Here is an 18,054-nt window from a genome sequence, read left to right as displayed (position 1 = left end):
GGACTCAAACTATAGACTAATTATTCATCGTTATGGAGTTTTTGAACGGGGGTTCAAAATTCACTCGTAAAGTCTTAAGATATATTCGAAGATCACTTCGATGGTCCAAACTCAACAATATAAGTTACACAAATGCACTTGGGTAGTCCTAGAGTTGGATGCAGTTGATCTGAAGATCTGTCGGAGCGGTTACATCCAGGCGATGGTTGGCACACCATCAGTGGCGAGGGAGTCTAGAGACCGACGCGTCTTCGGGTGAGCGTGCTGTCAGTAAAGGGACGAGCTGGAACAAGGCCCGTCAACGCCCTGCAGCTGTTGATCTGGATTCGACGCAAGCTGCAATTTAACAACCATCAATTTTATTAATAACTAGCTGCACCCGCGTCTTTATACCCGTCGCATTTAACTTTACTTTTCTAAAATAAAAGTAGCTTAAGCTACTACACAAAATCCTTCACTGTACAGGCGGTGCGTTTGTGGAACTCGCTGCCGCCCTCCGTTCGTAATGCTCAGTCCCCAGCCATTTTTAAGCATCTAGTCAAATCCTATTTTCTCTCTTTGTAAATATGTTTCCTTCTTCTACACTGTTACCTGTGACTTTTTAACTAGTATGATATATTTATTTTATTTTATTTTTTTCTGGTTTATATGTGTAATATTTGATTATGTATAATTATTTGATGTATACTATATTATTATATTATATTATTGTGTATTCGTATGTATGTATATATATGTAAATTTGTGTATGTACTATATTTTATTTACATAAGTGTATATAATTTTTATGTTTCCACTAATGCGCCACCTACTCTATTTTTTTTTTTGTAAATACTCTCTTTCCAAAGGTTGTCTGTAAGAGATTGCATTAGCGATAAGACCGCCTTTTGTACTTAGTTTTTTTTTTTGTTCTTAATTTGTTCATGTCCTTTATATGTTGGTGCAATAAAGTGTTATAATTTAATTTAATTTAAGTTACTCCTTATTACATCAGCTGCCTGACGATAAAAGTCCAGTTAAAATTGGTCCAGCCATTTCAGAGATTAGCCGGAACAAACAGACAGACAGACAAAAATTGTAAAAAATATTACTTTGGTATATGTACCGTATTTATAATCATATGCATGTAGTAAAGAACGGTTATTTCAATATTACAAACAGACACTCCAATTTTATTTATATATATAGATGTATAGATAATATTTTTGGGCAATTCACATAGCGCTATTTAGTCCGAAACAAAGCAGAATTTGTGTTATGGGTACTAGACAACTGATAGATGTATGTACATATGTATATAGTAAATACATGCATAATATACCTACATAGAAAACACTCAGATCAATACAAATGATCATACTCATGAATACAAATGTTTGTACTGTGCGAGGAATCGAATCCGCTACCATCGTTCTCTATGACCTTTACAGCTTCCACGAACGATAGAGGGCGAGAGCAGAAGGCACTCTAAACCCCCGGTAGGACTTATGGAGGGGTTCAAAGCTAACTTCTGTCTGACGGATACGACTTTAGTCTGTGAAAATACCAGGGGTGTCACGTGCGCATTATCAACCCTTAACAAACCTTAATATACCCTTGTTGAAAAACCCCTTGATATAGGCTTTAGAGAAAACTTCGGCTGTAGTTCATTAACAATCTAAGTGCACGCATGAGGAAACTCCTCTGAAACCGCACTGTCTGAGAGCACTTAAGTTTCAGGGTGTGGCACTGAATTTCCTATGGTGTGCTATGGTGCAGGTATATAGGTGTACCAGGTGCTATGGTAATAGGTATATACGACATGTTTACAAAATTGGCGCTCTAAAATACCCATTAGTGCAGGTAGATAATATGTTTATAGATAAGTCCGTTGATGATAGTATCATAAGGTAAATAATAGTATCTTTCTAGTATCTACCCGCGGTTTCACCTGCATGAAATTTATAGCCTATGTGTTATTCTGATGCATAACCTATATTGCTGTAAAGTTTCATCAAAATATCCATTCATACTCACAAACTTTCGCATCTATCATATTAATAAGATAGTATTTGCAATGTGATGAAATACAGTTGTTGATTGTATAAAAAAATAATGGTGATATATATATATTTTTTTTTATAGTAAAGTAATATCTGTCGCTATCTTTGTGGCGAAATCCTTTTGATCTCTGGGTATACTAGCTGGTTTCACCCGCGTTAAATTTCAATATAAAATATAGCACATGTTTTATTCTGACACATAAGCTACATTACTGTAATATTTCATCAAAATCCGTTCAGTAGTTTTTGCGTTAAAGAGTAATAAACATCCTTACTTACAAACTTTCGCTTTTATAATATTATTAAGATATTAGGTTCAAGTCAGCCGTCCATACAACAGGAGTCGATTGAGTCGATCGAGGTGGGGTCGCGGATTGCTAAGACGACCTCGCGACTAGTGCCGGGCACTATGGCGGTGCGAAGGAATGCTATGGCGTTTTAAGTGAATAGAAGTGTCACAGTACTCGTCCGTGCAACCTCTGTGAGGGGTAGGAGGAAAGGAATTGTTAGTAAATTAACCCAACCCATTACTAGCAATGTTTAGCCACGCAATTGCCCCTGGAAATCATCGTGAAAAAGTTCTGGCAAATTTGTTACGATGGGCTAACTGACCTAACCTCATCTCCTATTATCAAACTCCACTGGTACTTTGTCAGCGTAAACCTTTATCACAGACGGGTGGTGCACCATTTCATTATCAATTTTGAACAATTTTAAAACAAAAACCTTTGTGACGGAGTCTCCATGAGAGATATTCCCCACGTATAAAAAGATACTTGTATATTAAGGACGAAATTGGTAATGTGGCATATCAACATATAAAGAGAATGATGGAAGATCGTGGGAAGTGGCAAGAGTTCCATTGCTATGAATTGAGTAAATAGTAAGAAGGAAAGGTTCGATGATGATCTTACTTCTCTAATTTCACATACAGAAGGCAGCAGCCCATCTGTGGAGTTGTTCGGCGAGCGAGGCGACGGCGTCGGTGCATGCTTCGGAATTTCCCGCCCAGCCGCCATCTTGTCGTGCAACTGAGCGAGACGCATGCTCATTTGCCGCCTTTCCTTCTGCTCCCTCTCTCTCTCCCACTTCTTAGCGCTATAACTCCTGATAGAAGATGAGCTGCTCTGCATAGAACTTATACTTGGACGTCGCGAACCTGTGGAGAAGATCAGCATATGTGTCTCATGGAGAATATTCTATTTTGCTCTACTTCTGTACTTTGTGAAGATGCATAGCTTGGTGAATTGAGTTTTTACTTGCATTAGTGAGAGAGTATGATGTTTTTTATATTTACTTTTATATAGAAAAACTTGTAGTGTATCTAAATATTATATATGTACATATATAGTGTATAAGCATATATAGGTTAACTTCAAACTTTACAATATTAATAAAAAAGTTTTAGCACTGACTTACATTAATATCAAAAAGTGATTATTATTAAATTAGTCTAAATTAAATAATGAAACGTAAGTGTATAGAAATATGAAGCCACTTTCTTTTATACATTCGAAAATACATAATATAATGTGTATATTTAGAAAGTATGTACCTAAGTGATAAGTATTACCTAAATACAGTAATTATTATGAAAATGGTGTAGATATTTACAGTGTTACGCTGAATGGTCAGTTACAGGCAACGCTCACAATTTGCACAGAAATAAAAGAAGGTCGTATATTTTAGTTTAATAATAAATCTTTATTTAGCATTCTTTTTCTAAGATGGCATGAGTTACGAACAAATTATTATATCTAATAACTTCATTGTGCATTCTTTCTCAAAATGTCAGTGAATGAGTAAGGACCAAATGGAATAATTCTATATTAATTAATTAGTTTCTGCCTATAGCCAGCTTGAGATAAAAAAATATCAGATCTGGACTATTCTGGAAATGAATTTCAGTACAGTGACAACGAACTGAATGACGCACTAGCAATGCGTTATCTATACACATAATTAAAATTGAGTTGTTCGTTTGCAATGTTAAATTAACAGCTTAAAAAAATTAAAGATAGCCTATTGGATTTCTCAGGCACGACAAATTTCATTAAGATTTATAAGTATCATTATTATTACATAGTATAAAACAAAATCGCTGTCACTGTCTGTCCGTCCCTGTGTATGCTTAAATCTTTAAAACGACGCAACGGATTTTGAAGCGGTTTTTTAATAGATAGAGTGATTCAAGAGGAAGGTTTATATGTGTAATACATATACACCCGGGCGAAGCCGGGGTGGATAGCTAGTAATTAATAAAAATCACGAGATAAAAATTACTACGTTTTATTTTTATTGAGTTCTGCGAATAACTTATTATTAGTATGATATAATTGATTGACTATAAAAGATTTTATGATAAATTTGATTAGTTCAATATTATTTCAATTATTTTATCAATTAATTACTGTGATTGCTAATCTTAAATAATAATATTGCAACTACCCTCATTTACTTCTGTGTCCCCATGCATAGCCAATGCTAAGTAGACAGGTTGACGAAGCGTGAAGCGTACGTGCTGAAACCATGAAACTGAAGCCTTGGCCATTCTTAATGAGGTTCTTCTGTAGAAACTATAGCAGTTATTGCTACTGATGTCATTGTTTTCTTTAGTCTAACTCGTGTAGTAGCAAAAACAGAGGGAATAGGATTAGTAGTAATGTCGACAGATGAGCCTATTGCTAGCAATGTACCATGTCAGGTTGACCTCCCTCGAGATTCCCTTTGGAAACCATTGCAATAAATTCCTGGTGAATTTGTCACGATGGCCTAACTGACCTGACCTCATGCTCATCTTATAAACTTCCACTAGTGTCCCATCAGTGTAAGTTAGCGCAGACTGATGCGCCATTCAATTACAATCCATTGAAAAGCTATCAGTTACTGTATTTACTCTAAATTCACTAGTATTATAAATCATTTTAGCCCGCAACATGGCTAGCGAGCTAGAGTTTTTCCTTCTGCTACTCTGATCTTGAAATTCGTATTACTTATTGTTAGTTGAGTTACTACGAAGTATCAAGTCGGATTTCTTTCTTAATATTTTTTGCCATCAAAACTTTGAACTCCAATATTATCCCCTTAGCTATATTGATTTGATTTGATTTCAGAATCATAACTGGATATCGCTAGCTTTATAATAATCTCAATGAATCTCTGTCAAATTTAGTAAATTGGCAAAGATTAATGAATCAAGGGGAATCTGGCGTCAGCTGCCATAATGACGTCAGTCTGAATAAGACCAATAATTCCGTTATCTGTATGATATTGTAATGTTTTGGAACTAATTCATACACTGTATCTGTCTCTTATAGGTTGAATTATCTGTTAGATCAATTTTAGAAATGAACTTTTTTAGAACCCCGTTTAGTGTTTTTAGTTAACATAAAAATATTTGTGATAGATTCTAAAACATTGGTTCGTTAAAAATACGGTTATTTATTTATCGTTTCTTTCAGAAATATTAATAAATCTACCTATTTATTTATTTTTTTAAAAAGAAGAATACTTTTTTTTTGTTAAACAATCTTTTTACAGGTTACTGATGGACGGATGGTAGATAATGGTAAAAACTACTCCGTTAAAGCTAAAGTAAACAATGCAATGTAATTTTGATCGGAGCTCTAGTATCTTGGTATGCTTTTAATTATTATATAATCGTAACTATTATCTATTTTGTAACATTGTTGAGCATGCTATAGTTTTCACAGAACAATCATATCAGTAATTGCAAATGTAAGTTTCAAGACACAGAACCAAAAACTATTTCATCATATTTTTTGGATCTTTCTGTAATAATTGTAATTAAATATTTGGTACTATGCCATGTGAATACTAAAAAAATGTGAAGTGAAGAATATAATAAAGAATTTAATTGTACAGACCTCATAATGTCCAGGTATAGGTTGTAAGGCTCATTATGAAAGTCGAACAGGCTAAGGCAACCTTGACCAGTTTCATAACATTTACTAATAGACTGTGTAAGAAATAGAAGGATGAGAGGACCATGGCCATCTTGCTAGCGCCGCGCGAAGAGCGCACACGATCATACGACTGACACCACATAGAAGCGACTCACTTGTCCAATAGCCCAAAGGTTTCTTGATAGAGTGCCAATGCCACGAGTAAAGCCTCACACATCAAGCGTACTTACGAGAGAATACCATCAAAACTGTCTGGTTTTACGTTGATGTATCCCAAATATGCCAGGTCTCAGTTCTAGAGAAAGAAAATGAACGTAAACATATCTAACAATTAAAAGAAATTATAAAGTCTGACAATACGAATGTATGTCATGAGAATTCAAGTAGTTACTTGGGTATTAAGTAATTTACTTGGGTAATATTGAGATAGAATGCAGTAGTTGGAGCAGAACTACTTGGAACTGATGTATGATATAGAGGTTACTTGGTAAAGGTCTGAGTAAACTAGTTTAAAGAATAAAAGGTTTAAATCATAATATGTGATGCAACATATTTTTCTCTAGAAAATATGGAAATAGAGACAATGGGATCTTAATGATAAGAAGCACTATAGGAATCTTAGAGGAAAGAAACAATTTCCGGAGGAGGGTAAGGACATAATGACAGTTTGAGTCATTTGTAAGAGTGAGGGCCTACATTGTGATATTCCAGCATATTTGGTTCAACATCGCACTGTGGTCGAGCAGTCGCAGACTAGCGCCTGTCCGTGGCCGCTAACACCAAAACGCAACATCTAACGGACACGGGCGTCGCCGGTACGTCTCATGCGCTCGCGCGGACATCCTCCAATGCCCAACGTCCCACTACTGGCGTTACGACCGACACGTATTATGATTGTAACTAACCCAATTTCTGTTGTGATGTCAGCTTTGTAAGACTTGTCAAGACTATCAAGATTCGAATCACCTTCAAAGATGAATTCTATGTCAGCGTCGACGTCACAGAAATTATCTTTGAAGAGAACAATATAACCATCGATGATGATATATTGGGAGATCAGGGGTAGGAATAACAGAGGCAGGTGGGCGTTGTAGGAGGCCGCGTCGTCCACCGACACCCGAACACCGAGACGTGCAGAAATGGGACCGCGCGCTGCATACATTATCCAGATCACCTTTGGCGGCGCACTTAGGCGGGTGCGCGCCGCCGTCCCGCCTTACGGCCTTCAGGTGGCGCGAGATTAGCAAGATGGCCGCCGTGCGCGCCGCACCTGCGCGCGACGCCGACACCGCCACGCCGCCGCCACGACGCGACGCCCGCCGCGACGCCGACGACTCCAGCTCCAGCGTGCCGCTCGTGCAGCCGCTGCGCGAAGACGCGCGGGACGACGCACGCGTCCCGCTCACCGTTCCACCTGCGCACGTACAATAACAAACTCTTTTCAATACATTTTTATGTTGGAATGGCAAACAACTTGATGGACCACCTGACTGTAAGCGTCTAATGATAGGGTACATGAATAGCTAACTATGGACATCATAATGATGTTATCATGTGACTTGTGTTGCCATTCCGGAGAATTAAGATGTTATTGCTATTATCTTGCCTAATCGCAACCTATAACAGAACTTACTCTGAAATATCTTACTCCTGTTACAGTTGGACTTACCTGTGTCATTGAGCGAGTACAAACATGGGGGCGTAAGCCTGGCATCAGCTAAATGCGTGGGGTGATATCGCGCCCTGGTATATAGATGCAGCACCATGCAGAGCAACCCAGCTAGCACAAAGATTCCCGACGCTACGCCCAGCAGCGTCGGCATGTCCGCCGTCAGCAGAACCAGATCTGAAAATGGGTGGGTGACATAGCTTATACTAGGGTATATAAAGCTTTCATGGACTGCGATGTTCGCTTCATATGTTCGATCAAAATAGACTGTTAACTGTCGTCTTCTCTCTCTAGGTCTCGTGAATCTTTTAAACCTCTATCTCATTAATTTCTGCTAGCAGTGTGCTTTATAAACTGTGATCCGGTTTGAAGTTACCATTAAACGAATCACGTTTTAATCGAAGTAGACTTTATACGCTGTTGTCTATTAGAGTGTGTGTCTACCCTCAAGGTCATGTGGGTCTGTTAAACCTCTGTCTTAAAGGCTTGCAGAGTGCTTTGTAAGTCGCTGTTTTTTATGCTTTGTGATCCGGTTTGAGAGGAAAGATAACAATGATATTTTAGACTAAAGAGGCTTGACAGCTTAGCAACTTACGAGAATTACCACCCGCATCTCATGATGACGTGTTGTCTGTAGTTAAATTCATATCTATATTAGGCTACTACCACTTTTCATTAGGTCAGTATTCGACTTATTTATAATTCAACTCCCAAAAACCCAAGGTTGACTATTACAGTAGAAAAAGAGACTGATTATTATGTAGATTCAATTATAAGGTCATAACATACCTTCGGTGCAGAAGACTCTTTGTGTGGGTCTAGAGTGGGTTGTGCTGTGGTAGCCAGGGTCGCACTGGCAGTATGCATTATGATTGACCTGCACACAAGATGCGTGCGCATCGAAGGCTCGGCATGTCTGACGGTAGAAACACTGCTCTCCGAGTTTCTTGGCTAAAGTTAAAAGAAGTCCTTCTAAATTATTGAATGATTACTCATCATCATCATCATTTGCTTCTTGCTTATCCCATTTATATGGGGTCGGCGTAATATGTTTTTCTATTGCTGGATTATGTTGTTATTCAAGGAACTACATATTATGTATTTTGATGTAGTTTCACCCGCATGAAATTTATAGTCTATATGTTATTCTGATGCTTAAGCGAGGCTAAGCTATGTTACTGTAAAGTTTCATCAAATCTGCAAAAATTCATCAATCCATTCCTTAGTTTTTGCGTGAAAGAGTAACAAACATCCATCCATACTTACAAATTTTCGCGTTTATAATAATATTAATAAGATTATGACTGGTATAGTACTAACGTTTGGCGCATCCCTTAGTGACGCCGAGTGCGACGGGGTGTTTGGTGTCGCACTGGCACGATTGCGTGCTCGGCTCGCAGTACACGTGCACCAACTTGGGGTTGCACGTGGTGTCGCACGGCGAGCCCAGGTACATGCCCCTCTCTAAAAAGAAATACAATTACCATAAAAAAACAATTGCAATGACCCGTGCTACTTCGTCTGCATCGCTCTTATTATATACTAGCTGTACCTGCGACTTCGTCCGCGTGTTATTTAACCCTATTTTTCTAAAATAAAAGTAGCCTAAGTTACTCCTTATTACATCAGTTACCTGCCAAAAAATGTCGCGTCATAATTGGTTCAGCCATTTCAGAGATTAGCGGGAACAAACAGACAGACAGACGAAATTTGAAAATGCTTTCAAATGATATATAATTTTTATTAAAATGTTATATACTTTCACTTAAAACAATGTTTGAATGCAGATGTAGCGCTGAGTCGATTTGGTTGCTCGCGAGTGTAGTAATATTATTATTAATGAAAAAATAATTATTATAATTAGACAGCCTCCGTGGTGTAGTGGTTTAGCACAACGCTTTACTATACTTTGGTCGCGGGTTCGATTCCTCGCACGGTACAAACATTTGTATTCATGAGTATGATTGTTTGTATCGGTCTGGGTGTTTTCTATGTATAATATGTATTTATTTACAAATAAAAATAGTGTAGCAAAGAATTTATATCAGTTGTCTAGTACCCATAACACAAGCTCCGCTTTGCTTGGGACTACATGGTGTTGTATGAATTGGGCTGAAAAAATAAAAAAACTAAAATCCGATTTTATGAATCCTCTCTTTATTAAGTTTCATATCTGCTAAAATATTCTTACCAGTCATTCAATATCCAAACAAATAGATACAATAAATAGTGAACGGAGCAATAATCGTTTGTTTCACGGTCGATACTTTGCGGAATGGTTTTATGTTTCCTTGTAAGGAGATCATGGGACCGATATACGAGAAGGTGGCGTGTTCTCAATAGAGAACTTATACTCGATATTAGATGTCGAACATTTATCTCAGTTGTGCTTTAGCATGTATCTGTATGCCAAAAGTTTCTTATCAATATTTTTCTCGATTAATCCTTACCACTTAAATAAGATTATATCAAATTATACTTTGAACTATTTACTATTTTTATTATACACACACCGCACAGACAGTCACCAATAATATTGCTCTTTTTTTATACTCTTTATTTTATACTAGCTATACCCGCGACTTCGTCTCCGTGGAATTTAAGTTTATTTTTCTAAAATAAAACTAGCCTAAGTTACTCCTTATTACATTAGCTACCTGCCTAAAAAAGTCCCGTTAAAATCGGGCCAGCCATTTCAGAGATTAGCCGGAACAAAATATGTTATATTGCAAAATATGTTATTTTGGTCTATGTACCGTATTTAGGTATATTCATATGCTTGTAGTAAAAAACGGTTATTTCAATATTACAAACAGACACTCCAATTTTATTTATATGTAGATATATATTATATCATCAAGTAAAAACGGTAAAATTTGAATAAGAGTAATATTATACGTATAATTAGTAAAAATCACGGGATCTTACCACGTTTTATATTTATTAGCCGAGTTCCCAATCCAGTAAGATCCCGTGATTATTACTAATTGTACTTATAAATAATGACCGCTTCAAAATTAAAAGAGTAATATTATTGTAAATCTAAATGTAAGTTAAACGAATAATATTACGAAATTAATAAATATTCTAACTTGAATAAACGGAAAAAATTGTTAGACAATAAATAAATGCTAGCTGGTAGCGAAATACGACCTTAACTAACTTAAATTATAAGTTAGAACATTATTTGGATTCTATATATTTGTATTTGACAAATATACTATAGTTAGTAATGTTTTTTTTGTTGATTTAATGTATAAATTAAATATTAGGATTCTGTAATTCAAATTTTTCAAATTCATAATATCTTTATTCATGTAGCTCTATTACAGACTCTTATGACATGTCAAATCTACCGTCAGTTCGGAATGATATCGAAGAAGAACTGACAAGAAACTCAGCTCGTCTTTTTATCAAATAATAGTGGAACATGTTTATAATAATACACAGTCACTAAAATTCAAATTTGGGAGAATAGAGTGACCACCAGCATATGCTATCACAAAGATCCTTCTCTATGAAAACTATAAGTTTGCGGAATTTCACACTTCATCTTCACACTCATCCGTCCGTGCCATGTCGTTTACGTTATGTCAAATCTACCGTCAGTTCGGAATGATATCGAGATGAGAAGAATTGACAAGAAACTCAGCTCGTATTTTTTTCAAATAATAGTGGAACATATTTATAATAATACACAGTCATTAAAATTCAAATTTGGGAGAATAGAGTGACCACCAGCATATGCTACAAAGAACAAAAAATTCAGTGTTCGCAACCTGAATACACCAGTCCCCACAAGCAGCACCCGTAATCCTTCTCTATGAAAACTATAAGTTTACGCAATTTCACACTCATCGGTCCGCGCAATTTTTATAAAAAGGTATACAGAGTTTTTGCTTATTGCTTTATGTAATAATATATACAGAAAATAATCAGATCAACACAAACAGAATTTTTTAGGAAACAGGCATATTGACGACCTCGGTGGTATAGCGGTCTAGCACACTGCTTTACGCCCGATGGTCGCGGGTTCAATTCCTCGCACGACACAAACATGTATTCATGAGTATGATTGTTTCGGTCTGGGTATTTTCTATGTATAATATCTATGTATTTACGAAAAAAATTATCTATGTATTTGTATCAGTTATCTAGTACCCATAACACAAGCTTTAGCTAGCTTAACTTGGGTCTAGATGGCGCTGTGTGAATTGTCCTGAGATTATTATTATTATATTTATGAATACAATTATTTGTATTGTACTAGGATTGAACCTGCAACAGTTAGGTGAGGCAGACAACTACACTGCTACACCATTATGACTACAAATTTCGTTTAGGCTGCGTTCATTCCTTCTAATTTACATAGGTATAAACCCCCTATTATATATTCTAAACATTCATTATGATTAAATTCGTTGCGGTACCAAAACTGAAATGCCTAAATTTCCCCCGGGATTCCGATGGGTTTTACTGTTTATTGTCAATTGTAATATATTTATATGTACACTAGCTGACCCGGCAAACGTTGTATTGCCATATAAATTAATATCGTTTTTAAAAAATAGGGGTTAAGCGAAAAAGGGTGACAATTGAAGGTTATATATGTTTTTAATCCTAAAAGAAAAATAAATATTTATCCTAATTTAAAACAAAAATCGGTTAACCCATTTCGAAAGTATGGCAACTCTGTGACATGTGATGTGTTCAATCAGTCGAAAATCTAAGAAGATTTATACAAACTTTCATCCCCTATTTTATCCCCTCAAGGGTGGAATTTATCAAAACCCTTCTTAGGGGATGCCTACGTTATAGTAGCTTTATGCATGTAAAGTATCAGCCCGATCGGTTTAAAATTGACAAAGTTTCATACAAACTTTCATCCCCTATTTTATCCCCTTGGGGATAGAATTAATCAAAATCCTTTCTTAGCGGATGCCTATGTCATAACATCTACCTGCATGCCAAATTTCAGCCCGATCCGTCCAGTGGTTTGGGCTGTTCGTTGATAGATCACTATGTCAGTCAGTCACCTTTGAGTTATATTATATATATATATATTTAGAAGATAGACATCCTTAAATAGATAATATCTCTTATTTGCGTATATTACGTATGTATAAAATTTACAAAAAGAATGTAAGTAAGTCCTTTTATCAGTTGTCTAGTATCCATAAGTATAACTTTAAATTTTGAATATATTTTTATATTAATTTTATCTGACATATGTTTATTTATCTTGGGCAGGTGTAATTACATTTAGGGATACAGTCCGACGAGGGATTTGATGGGATCGATCGCAGTGGATTTTGTTGATATAAAAATCATTACACCTTGACGAGTTACAAAAAAATCATAGCGCGTATATACTTATGATACAGCGCCATCTATTATATAGTTCGTGTACTTTATTTAAAGATTTAATTTTTATAATTGTCGCATTTTTTGTTATTTCTTTTTTTTTTTTTTAATGTGTGTTTTAGTTTTTCTTCTACTGAATAAATATCATTTCATTTCATTTATATAAAGGAAGAAATTTATACAGTGTATTATAATTATAAAAAAACTTCTATATGTCTGTCATACTTGTCTTTTGTCTTGAAATGATGATGATTATTATTATTATTATTACACGTAAGACTAGCGGTTGCCGGTGGGTTCACCCGGCACCTGTTTGTTTACGACGTCACATTAGAAACGTCTAAATTTATCAGTGTTTCTCTACATTATTATGCATGTATTATATATATAAAGCTTCCTCTAGAATCACTCTATCTATTAAAAACACCGCTTCAAATTCCGTTGCGCAGTTTTAAAGATTTAAGCATACATAGGGACGGACAGACAGCGACAGCGACATTATTTTATACTATGTAATGACTAGCTACTCGCTCCGGCTTCTCACGGGTGTACATGTATTATATACATATAAACTTCCTCTAGAATCACTCTATCTATTAAAAAAACCGCTTCAAAATCCGTAGCGTAGTTTAAAAGATTTAAGCATACATAGGGACGGACAGACAGCGACAGCGACTTTATTTTATACTATGTAGTGAAGTGATACATACATCGGAGATATGGCTTATTTAATATCTATTCTGTTCTATTCTACTCTAACAAGTACACTATATATGCTTGATATTAGATTAGCTGCTCGTGAAACCTAATGAGAACACCGATCTAGTTAAATGGAAGTTGCGATAAGGTGTTAGTTTGTAACTTTAAACTACGGAACTATAAATACAGCGGCGTACAGGCTGTTCCAAGTAAAAGTTAGCAAAATACTATGAACCAGTTCATGTTTAGAAGTGGGCTTTAGCGTGGGGAGCGGATGGATCGGAAACCGCTGCACCCACCTATAGTGGGTAGGCAGTTTTCGTTTTATGTGCCTTCATTTAACTTCCTTTTTCATAAAACTGGGTTAGCAAATGAGCTGAGAGTTGACGACCTTGTTAGTTCGATTCCTCGCACGGTGCAATTGTATTAGAGTGTAAAATGTTTGTATCGGTCTGATTACTTGTCTATTATGTATGTATTTACAAAAAAATGTAAATATCTCTGTCAGTTGTCTAGTGGCCATAATACAAGCACTGCTTGGCTTGGGACTAGATGGCGCTGAGTGAATTGTCTAAGGATATTATTATTATTAAATTGTTTTTTTTTTAAATGTGGAACATTATTTTATTTATACTAAATTATAGTAGGTAATTGAATAATGAAAACCTATCAATCTATTAACAGATAACGACAATATTTTTAAATTTTATTTTTAAATACGGTACATTATTTATTTGTTCTAAATTATAGTAAATAATTGTATCATTAAATATATACCTAACAATCTAAATGCATTAAATTCACAGATAGCGATATTATTTTTAAATTTTAATTTTAAATTCGGAATATTATTTTATTTCATCTAAATTATATTAAATAATTGTATAAAATGAAATATATACGTAACAATCTAAATGCATTAAATTCTCAAATATCGTTAATATTCTTAAATGGTGTTTTTAAATTTGGAACATTATTTTATTTGTTCTAAAAATTAATAGTATAATTAAATATATACCTAACAATCTAAATGCATTAAATTCATAGATAACGATTAGGTATTATAAAAAAATATAATAATAATAATGATATTGCAAAGTTGTAAATTTGCAATGTCATTCATTATTTGTGCTTAAGAAGGTAGGTATAAGTATATGATTAGTAGATATATAATTTCGTTATCATTTGATAGGAAGATAGGGTTGGTATATAGACAAACTTATAGAATGTTCGAGATCCGATTAAAACAATGTGTCAATTAATTACTTATTATTAATATTATAACCGCGAAAGTTTATGATTATGAAACATGGATGGATGTTTGTTACTCTTTCATGCAAAAACTACTGAACGGATTTCGATGAAAATTTACAATAACAATACATAGGCTATAATTTAAAAATATATTACGAAAATTGGGCGAAATATAATGATAAATATCATGTAAGTGTAAAGTAGACGAAGTTGCAGCTAACTAATATTTAAAATTCATATTTTTGTCGTTTTAGTAGGCCATTTTAAATATTTTAAAATGTGACTAAAATTATAATCTGGTGTGGCAACACCGTCAGGTCGGCAGCGCGTTTTGCCGCGTAAACATCTGTCAAAATGTCGCCGATGTAATTTTCGACTGATGAGTTTTGTTGTTGTTCTAAAATTATAGTAATTAATATTAGCGTGTGACTTCTAAATTCAAATATAATATCAAACTTTATATTATTATTTCCGGTGTGAGTGATAGATACAAATTCAAATTCAAAATATCTTTATTCATGTAGGTCTATTACAGACTCTTATGAATGTCCAATCTACCGTCAGTTCGGAATGATTTCGAGCTGAGAAGAACTGACTAGAAACTCAATTATTATATTTATTAAATATATTAAATACTAACAAGTGTCCTATCTTTTCTTATTATTTTTTTTTGTTTTGTTCACTAAATGTGACGTTCCTATACTAAATGACAAAAAGAAGAACAATCAACATAAATTAATACGATAACAATTCAAGCCCTTAGCTAGATTCGAAGCTGGCTTAGCTAATATACCATGGAATAGACCTATATCTGACATATTTAATTTCAGAGCTCGAATGATTTATAGTTATATTACATATTTTAGATACATTACGAACATATTCTAATACAATATGACGCTGATCTTGTTTCCCACAAGTTTCACAATTATAGTGAAGTTTTTTGTTTAAATTTTAACTTATTGCTAAAATAAAAAAAAAAAAATAATGTGCTACCTAATTGTCTTTGTGAGTACGACTTATTAACTTTAAAATGCACTTTTATTATGGGCTTTCACTGTACTTTCTTCGTTGTGGTTACATGAGATACATAGCAGGAGTTTGACGCGTATTCCAACGCTATTGTTTATTGCGTGAGTTAGCCTTAATAAGGCTAACTTGGCGGAACTACGATTCTATAGTAGTTGACCATAGAATCGTAGTTCCGCCTGCGCTAACGGCATTTCTTGGCCGGGCAATTCATTAAGTAGAGTTGCGGAGGCTTGGCTTTACGTAACGGACGAGTTATGAGTATCCGTATTCGTAAGATATTTTAGGAAGTAGGTAGATGTTATTTCCTACATATAAAACATCAATATAAAAATTTGTGTTCTTCGAAATGTCTAATTGTGACAACGCCTTAATTAACAAAATTTAATTTGAGTTTTTGCGTAATTGCGGACAGGTTTCAGGTAGGCACTTCGTGTATCTTACGGTACCTTGCTAATGGTTACGTGATTTTAGTTAGGCCTGTAAACATCATAATGAAATGTGCTAAGTTTACATTTTACCTGAGTGCCCTTTGACCCTTCCTTTCCTATCTTTAAAGGAGGCTATTTATTATAAAGACAATATCTAGGTACAGTTTCGTGACGTAATTTGTAATATTAACACCAGTATTCAGGGGGAAGTTGGAGGGGGCTGTTAGAAATGTGGACTAATAACCATTAACATTAACCCGGTGTCCTCTGGAAACCATGGTGGTAAATTGCCATTTACCAAGATGTGCTAACTAAACTTCGTGCTCATTTTATCATCCTTCACTGGTGCCCCGCCAGCTTAAACCGTTAGCGTAGGCGGATGCATAATTCCATTATTATCTATAAAAAACTCATGTCAAAAATAAAGTTTTTTGGATTCAACGTTATTTTGGAAGCATTATTACAGGCTATATAACGATAGTATAGAATTCAAATCCAGGGACCTCTCAGGAGGTATGGTATATATGGTAATGATTCTTAGTATAATTAGTTCAGTTTATAGTTCAAGCAATTGTTCATAATATTATTATAGTACAATACATAAGTGGAAATCATTAATAATAAAAATCCTTAAATTCAGATTTTATGACATATCTTACATATCGAGTAATATAGATAGATAGATAATAATTGCAATACATATAACAGGTATATGAGTACACTAGCTTTTGCCCGTGGCTTCGCTCGCGTTAATTTATCCCCCTAGGGGTGGAATTTATCAAAATCCTTTCTTAAGGGATGCCTACGTCATAACATCTACCTGCATGCCAAATTTCAGCCCAATCCGTCCAGTGGTTTTGGCTGTGCGTTGATAGATCACTATGTCAGTCACCTTTGAGTTATATATATTTAGATATAGGTTATTATTTACCTATATGTACCCATATATCTATTATACGTAGAAAATGTCTTTGAATGAATTGAAAATGTTTGCAAAAAATTTTAATATACAATATGACATGATGTTTCATTATAAAAAGTATATAACATACACTTCTCCTGTATATATAAGACACTTTCCTGTTTTCTTCATCAAGCCTTTTTCAGTGCTAGCAAACAAAGCATACCTCGCACAACCCACTCAAATGACTACCTGTGCAACTTCACGAGACAATACATTGTGAGTTGTTAACATTAAAGTTCATATTTCAATAGCGTGCAACAGTGACATGTGTCGTTTCGCGTTTCCCGAATGCCAGTTAATTTCCCGCTTCCCATGAAGGAGAAATTTGCAATATAGCACAAAGTGACGGACGTACATACTCGTAAGGAGGTTATAAGAAAATTTAAAGGTGGCAACTGGTAAAGAATGTTATCACTTACGTTTATATACGTTTGGGGCATATATTACAGTGAACATTTCAAAGATTCTTGTCTGTACCTGCTAACCCTTTCCGACCGGATTTTTTTTTTCATCAGATGGATTTGGTAAATTCCATGTGGCTAAAGTATAATAAGGAGACTATAAAATAAAAAAATTTTGGCCTTATACTTTTCAAAACAAATTAGTAGTACTTTAGTACTTAAGTTAGTAGTACTTGAGTAGTTTATAAGTGAACAAATGAATACGATCGTTTTCA

At 34.9% G+C, this 18,054-nt stretch overlaps 1 protein-coding gene across 1 annotated transcript; it reads right to left on the bottom strand.

The window, feature by feature from the left end:
* Nucleotides 1-133: 133 nt before the first annotated feature.
* On the bottom strand, nt 134-16,692 carry LOC131847377 (uncharacterized). Its single transcript, XM_059196942.1, has 7 exons — nt 16,659-16,692; nt 8,958-9,101; nt 8,427-8,588; nt 7,638-7,814; nt 7,143-7,382; nt 2,957-3,201; nt 134-336 (listed from the first exon to the last, which is right to left on the bottom strand). The coding sequence occupies exons 1-7, from the start codon at nt 16,690-16,692 to the stop codon at nt 268-270; spliced, it is 1,071 nt and encodes a 356-aa protein (XP_059052925.1). The 3' UTR covers nt 134-267.
* Between the last annotated feature and the right edge of the window lie 1,362 nt (nt 16,693-18,054).

Source organism: Achroia grisella, unplaced genomic scaffold (genome assembly GCF_030625045.1).
Source record: "Achroia grisella isolate CSIRO2021 unplaced genomic scaffold, CSIRO_AGI_Agris_v1 utg524, whole genome shotgun sequence".
NCBI lineage: Eukaryota > Metazoa > Arthropoda > Insecta > Lepidoptera > Pyralidae > Achroia > Achroia grisella.
This window is presented reverse-complemented; position numbering and strand designations above follow the sequence as displayed.